The sequence below is a fragment of the Sinocyclocheilus anshuiensis genome, unplaced genomic scaffold (genome assembly GCF_001515605.1).
Source record: "Sinocyclocheilus anshuiensis isolate Anshui unplaced genomic scaffold, SAMN03320099.WGS_v1.1 scaffold620, whole genome shotgun sequence".
Classification (NCBI taxonomy): Eukaryota; Metazoa; Chordata; class Actinopteri; order Cypriniformes; family Cyprinidae; genus Sinocyclocheilus; species Sinocyclocheilus anshuiensis.
The window spans coordinates 122705-130165 of NW_015557087.1; the positions used below are offsets into that span (position 1 = coordinate 122705).

The 7461-nt window shown below is 41.2% G+C and overlaps 1 protein-coding gene across 1 annotated transcript in view; it reads right to left on the bottom strand.

Moving 5' to 3' along the window:
• The window catches only part of LOC107677031 (cingulin-like), a 25379-nt gene extending 21963 nt beyond the window's left edge, over window positions 1-3416 (bottom strand). Inside the window, exons 1-2 of the mRNA XM_016471818.1 lie at window positions 3151-3416; window positions 1704-2361 (exon numbers count right to left, since the gene is read on the bottom strand). Coding sequence (XP_016327304.1) covers window positions 1704-2361; window positions 3151-3416 — 924 coding nt within the window. The remainder of the gene's footprint in view (window positions 1-1703; window positions 2362-3150) is intronic.
• Between the last annotated feature and the right edge of the window lie 4045 nt (window positions 3417-7461).

Here is a 7461-nt window from a genome sequence, read left to right on the forward strand (position 1 = left end):
GTGACGCAGCTGACACAGAACAGCATACGTTGTTTACGTCCAGCGGATATTCTCCAAAATGGCACCAGGGTGATGCAGAGGAGACGAATTGTTGAATAAAGTCTTTTTTTTTTTTCCTTTTGCTCACAAAAAGTATTCTCATAGCGTCGTATAATTGCGGATGAACCACTGATGTCACATGGATTATTTTACCGGTCTCCTTGCTACGTTTCTGGACTTTACAGTTGCGTTGCTGTGTATGCAGCGTCAGACAGCTCTCAGATTCCATCAAAAATATCTTAATTTGTGTTCCGAAGATGAACGGAGGTCTTACAGGTTTGAAACGACATGAGGGTGAGTAATTAATGACAGAATTTTCATTTTTGGGTGAACTAACCCTTTAAATTCATTTTTATTTACTTAAATATTAAGCTTTTATTACTTAAAAAAACCACATTTGTTTATTATGTAGTTTTATGCTCAGAAACACAATGTTAACTTGCTTGCTAACACCAAAATCTATTGGAATCAACTGGGAGTTGAGCCTCCACTTGTTCATCAGAGGAGCGTAATCTAAATCAGACGTAATCTAATGCTTTTGGGTGAACTAACCCTTTAAGTGCATACGTAGTGACCAGACGCTACATTCAAAAGCGGAAAAAGTCACCGGAAACATAACGCCACCAGAGCAACCACGATCATAATCGTCGTTTTTGCCTTGATAACACATATCAAAAGGAAAGCTGACATGTATGTCTGAAAAGCTTTTTTAGCAAATATTTAGTAAAAATTCAGTTTACTCCACTGACCTGTTTGAAGGATTAAAAAGACAAAAATAAAGATTTGTAAGACCAAAAACATTTGTAAATATACACATCACAGCACTACGCTTGTAAGCTAGGTACTTTTGAATCCTATTGAGAAAACTGTCGGTTTCAAGCATTTAGATGCTGAATTATTTTTCTATTAATATGACTGTTTCAGGTCTATACCATCCCTTCCAATCTGAACAAAATTTAATTCAGATGGAGCTCGATCGGATCAACTGTGGTGTTTACATGAAGGATTTTCAATCCGAATCCTCAATCTGATTTCTAATGATTTTTTGGTCGCATGTAAACATAGCTAGTGACCACATGATGGATGAGGCAAAGCTGAGAACATTTTGAGAGAACGCAGAACTAGCTGGAAACAGAAAGTTGCTGTGACGAGTGGGGCGGGGCCGAGAGCCGTGGGAACGGAGCGAGGCCGGTGGAGTAAATGCTAATGCACGACACCTGCGCCACTCACCGGTCTCGAGTCCCACGGAGGAGCTCCGGAAGGATAGAAGAAGGAGAGACAACAGTGTTGGAGGAGAGAGGACCAGGCCTGGATTTTATTTGTTGTGTTTTGTGTGCGGCAGTCGTCCACGAGGGGCTGCCGCTTTACTTTCGTTTTGTGTTTGTTTTATTATTAAATGGTTTAAATGTTCGCCGGTTCCCGCCTCCTTCTTCCCATGACTACGAACTTTGTTACAGTTACTATAGCCAATATTTCTATGAAAACAAACCTGCATGTAAGATACAGTACCTCAAGAATACATAGTATGGAGGTCAAAAAGGAGAGAAATGATTTGTTCCCCTCAGGTTCAGTACTTGTTATTAAATTCCAAATTATTGTTAAACACAAATAGTAGAGCATACTTTTAATAATGGAAGCCTCAATTTATTTCACCCATCACTCACATGTCCATCAACTGGAGCAGATGAAGAGACAGCTGTGACCTTGGCAACAGAACTTGTGCCACGGCCCAGGCTGCTGTAGGCAGAAGCAGGCGAGGAAGACCGTAGTGAAGAGTATGTGTTTGGGAAGAAAGACGCAGCAGGTAATTGTGAGGTTGAGATGGGTCTGTCGTCTGCAGATGGGATGGGATAGCGCCCCCTGGTGTTGGTCCCAGTGTTACCTGCCTGTGCAGCAGAGCTCCCATCAAACCTGTCGGAGAGTCTGTGGGCAGGCATCTGGCGGATGGAGTGGACAGCTGATTGGCTGTGAATGTGCTGGTTGTGTGGAGATATTTCAACTGATTCGGATGAGGTGTAGTGACTGCCTCCACCTCTCCCTCTTCCCAAGGTGCCATTCAGCCCTGTCTGGTAGGATCCACCCCACTGATTTCTCTCCATCCTTTCTCTGGGCCGCTCCCTCTCTGCTCCCATACCAATACCTCCATCCAGGTTGCCGTAGCTACCAGAGCGTCCATCTCCAAGCGGACGTCGGAGTTGATCTGTGAAGTCTTCGCTGCCGTTTTCTCTATCCAACAGGGAGCCATGAGACTGAGCCCGACGGAGGGCGGTGTTCTCTCCAGATGAGAAATATGGCCCCTGAATTACTCCATCTTCTCTCCTTCTAACAAACACACACAATTAGAGAAATACAAAGATCAATTATACAGATTGAACATTCTTTAAAAAAAAAATACCAAAACAAAACAAAATATTTATATAGATTCATAAAACCAGTTCCAGTTCTAGATGCTAATTGGTCAACACTTACTTATTCAATACTTATTTATTCAAGTTACTTATTTTACGTATTATTCTTAATCTATTTTTTTTATTTTTTTTATAAACTATTAACCCATTAAGGCACTTAATGAATTTGCTCAATAATAATAATATTTATTAAGTGCCTTAAATTAATGAAGAAAATTATTGTAAAAGAATTTTAGTAAAGATATTCATATATAGGCAAAAAAAATTTTTTTTTAACATTTAAGCACAGTTATTTAGTTGAGGTGGTTTTAAGATCATCAAAAACTCAAAAAATAAATGTTTTCTTTAACAAAATAATAATTTGGAGTAGGGCTGCACGATAAATCGCATGCGATATTTAACGTGCATCTTATCAGTAAAGCCGGTTCTGTAATCAGCGGTAAATCTCCATCACGTGCGTGCTTTCACATTGAGCAGCATTAACTACACAGAGCCGTTGTTCACTGAAGAGCTGCGCAAAAAATCACGCGAATATGAACGTGGTTTTGCGCAGCTCGTCAGTGAACAACGGCTCTGTGTAGTTAATGCTGCTCAATGTGAAAGAGTGATGGAGATTTACCGCTGATTACAGAACTGGCTTTCTGACAAGATGCACATTAAATATCGCATGCGATTTATCGTGCAGCCCTAATTTGGAGCATACCTAGGCAGGCTGCTGTAGGCAGGTGGTTGGGTTCTCAGCTGTACTCCATATGAATCTCCTTTTAATCCCTCTTTCAGTACAACGTAGTGCTGCCCACCGATGCCCTGCACCCTCACTGCCACTCCATAGCGAGACGGCAGCTTTTTGGGTGCCTCTTTCCGAGGCTGCCCACTCACTCCCCCTCCGGTGTCCTGCAGGTCATTTATAAAGCGAATCTGTACACCATGGTCCACGGGGGTCTTCCTACCTGAGACAGGAGCAGACATCCTAAAGGGGAGATAAAGAGAAAAAGAGACAAACATAAAGAAAATATCAAAGTGAAAATGTCAAAATATATATATTTTTTCTCCAAGCATCTGGCCAGTGACCTCAAACTCAAACAGATCAAATACTCCTTATGGGTTCCAGAAAGTTGTTTTCCCACTCAGTTTCAGAAAATTCTTCAATAAAAAGTTCTAAACTTTCAACCAAAGCAACCAGCTCAGAGGTGAATCACATCAGTACAAAGAAAAAGTATTTATTTTTCTGTCACAGCTCTGCATGTCCTTTCCTTCATACCGGCCCTGACAGAAGCAATATGATGTCCTTCAGATTACACTCCACTGCACAATCTGATCTGAAGTCACTTCCCCTCTACGGACACTGCTTTCCTCTTCTCCAAAAATGCACTTTACTTTGTAGCGTGTGGACCAATCAGACACCTCTGCCAGACCAGATAAACTTTACAACTTTAAAGTATGTAGAGAGAATCTCCCCCTACTTAATTCCCTTTAAAACAGACACATACTGTTACAGGAATTGACTTCTTTCATTAGGCTAATTCATAGCAAAAACATTCTGTAAATGATCATGCACATACCCAGAACATTGTGTGTATCATTACTGTTTTGTATACTGTTTTATGCATGTGTTATTATCACTAGTTAATATACTTGTGCCTCAGAGCGAGCAGACAAAACAAAATAAATGTGGTCATTGCTTTCGGAGGTGGATGCTGCTGTTTGGGAAGGCAGTCGTGTTCAGTTCTGTTCGCGTCCGGTGACACAGTGTCTGTGTGTGAGCAAAGAAAACGACGAGTATAAATATAACGGTCAGTATACTAAACATCGCTAATGAAGAAAATTATTGTAAAAGAATTTTAGTAAAGATATTCATATATAGGCAAAAAAAATTTTTTTTTAACATTTAAGCACAGTTATTTAGTTGAGGTGGTTTTAAGATCATCAAAAACTCAAAAAATAAATGTTTTCTTTAACAAAATAATAATTTGGAGTAGGGCTGCACGATAAATCGCATGCGATATTTAACGTGCATCTTATCAGTAAAGCCGGTTCTGTAATCAGCGGTAAATCTCCATCACGTGCGTGCTTTCACATTGAGCAGCATTAACTACACAGAGCCGTTGTTCACTGACGAGCTGCGCAAAACCACGTTCATATTCGCGTGATTTTTTGCGCAGCTCTTCAGTGAACAACGGCTCTGTGTAGTTAATGCTGCTCAATGTGAAAGAGTGATGGAGATTTACCGCTGATTACAGAACTGGCTTTCTGACAAGATGCACATTAAATATCGCATGCGATTTATCGTGCAGCCCTAATTTGGAGCATACCTAGGCAGGCTGCTGTAGGCAGGTGGTTGGGTTCTCAGCTGTACTCCATATGAATCTCCTTTTAATCCCTCTTTCAGTACAACGTAGTGCTGCCCACCGATGCCCTGCACCCTCACTGCCACTCCATAGCGAGACGGCAGCTTTTTGGGTGCCTCTTTCCGAGGCTGCCCACTCACTCCCCCTCCGGTGTCCTGCAGGTCATTTATAAAGCGAATCTGTACACCATGGTCCACGGGGGTCTTCCTACCTGAGACAGGAGCAGACATCCTAAAGGGGAGATAAAGAGAAAAAGAGACAAACATAAAGAAAATATCAAAGTGAAAATGTCAAAATATATATATTTTTTCTCCAAGCATCTGGCCAGTGACCTCAAACTCAAACAGATCAAATACTCCTTATGGGTTCCAGAAAGTTGTTTTCCCACTCAGTTTCAGAAAATTCTTCAATAAAAAGTTCTAAACTTTCAACCAAAGCAACCAGCTCAGAGGTGAATCACATCAGTACAAAGAAAAAGTATTTATTTTTCTGTCACAGCTCTGCATGTCCTTTCCTTCATACCGGCCCTGACAGAAGCAATATGATGTCCTTCAGATTACACTCCACTGCACAATCTGATCTGAAGTCACTTCCCCTCTACGGACACTGCTTTCCTCTTCTCCAAAAATGCACTTTACTTTGTAGCGTGTGGACCAATCAGACACCTCTGCCAGACCAGATAAACTTTACAACTTTAAAGTATGTAGAGAGAATCTCCCCCTACTTAATTCCCTTTAAAACAGACACATACTGTTACAGGAATTGACTTCTTTCATTAGGCTAATTCATAGCAAAAACATTCTGTAAATGATCATGCACATACCCAGAACATTGTGTGTATCATTACTGTTTTGTATACTGTTTTATGCATGTGTTATTATCACTAGTTAATATACTTGTGCCTCAGAGCGAGCAGACAAAACAAAATAAATGTGGTCATTGCTTTCGGAGGTGGATGCTGCTGTTTGGGAAGGCAGTCGTGTTCAGTTCTGTTCGCGTCCGGTGACACAGTGTCTGTGTGTGAGCAAAGAAAACGACGAGTATAAATATAACGGTCAGTATACTAAACATCGCTCAACCTGCGATGTGACTATCGCGGGTGCGCACAATGCGACATCAATGCTGAAACGATATATCGTGCAGCCCTAAATGTTTCTAGCCTACGTTACTCTCTAAAGGAGACTTTGAATGGGATTTTTACAAGCAGAACCCTACTGCTGTGCTCTATTGAAATACAGACAGACACAGACACGCAGACAGTCGAACGAGGCAGGATTAAATTACACACACTACTCCATGCTGCCCGTTTATCTCTGACTCCTGGCACAGAAGACCCAATGGCCTTCATTATTCATTAACCTGAACACACACATATACACACGTTTGTTTTTCACGTTGTAGACATTCCATTGTCTTTCTATCCTAAATATCACACCTTTTTATTAAGATCTATCCAGTTATTTCTCAACAAAACCCAGGGAAGCTCCAGCATTACTCATGATGTAATGGAGTAGAAAAATGAAGGTGTGGCTGGTGTGATGGAATGAAAGTATCTCAATAAGGAACAGATTAAAGCATGAAGGGTGTGACAAAGGAACAAAGTGCATTCCCAGACACTGGTACATCTTTACTGTTTTTCTTTCTGTCTTTCACTCTCATCACTCTCATCTCATCTCGTCAGCCTCTTTAGTAACAAAAAACAGCTCTGCAATTCACTAAATAGACTGCAAACTACAAACACATTCAGTCTGATCTGTACAGCTTCTCTTCCACAAGTGATGAAGAATCCAGTGTACTAAAATGCACGATAAACTAGAATCAGGGACATTCGCTCCCATGACTGGATTATGGGAAGAGCACCACTGAGTAACTCATATTCACAATAAATCTATACAGCATTATTCAGCCTGAGATGACTAAGAAAGTGTTAAGAAATATATTTACTGTGTGACATATAAAGGAGCCTTCATGACTACTATTGCAATGTGAATACAATGAATGGGCCTGTTATGTGTTTTGTCACCAGAAAGCTTTCTGAGACGTCTGACATGTCAATGACTGAAAGCAGACTGAAGAAAGACGGGAGCCTCTTGTGCTGATGGACAGACAGGTGGAGGGTTATACAGGTGTAATGAGAAAGCGGAAGCAGCACTTCACTGATCATTTCCCCCCTCTCAGACTCATTCATCATCTGTGTTTATTGTAGTTGAAGTTTGTTCAACTGGTGGAGTTTCGGTTCTAGACAACAGACTTTGAACGCCATAAAAGAACTATAAATCAGGACGAGCTTATTTACTGATAGCGTGGGGGGGCAGCACTGCATTATCTGATAGGCTGAATGGAGGAAGCCTGTGAGTGGGACAGAGGGGGTTGTTTGAGGACCCTCTTCCCATTATTACAGTGAAGTGGGGCAGAAAACAAGGGCAGCTATGCTGAGAACACTGGCTTCTCTATCACACTCACTCTGTCCTGCTCACATACACTGATCCAAATCAGAGATGTCACTGTTCCCTTCATAGGCAATAGCCTATGGTATGCAGGGGTTTACTTGCAACCTGAACAAACACAGTTGATTTCAACCACTCTAGGAACAAGTATCTGTGCTTTAACGGCAAAACAATATGAATCAACCCATTGCCTTTTCTCTCTTCAAAATAAAGCACAGT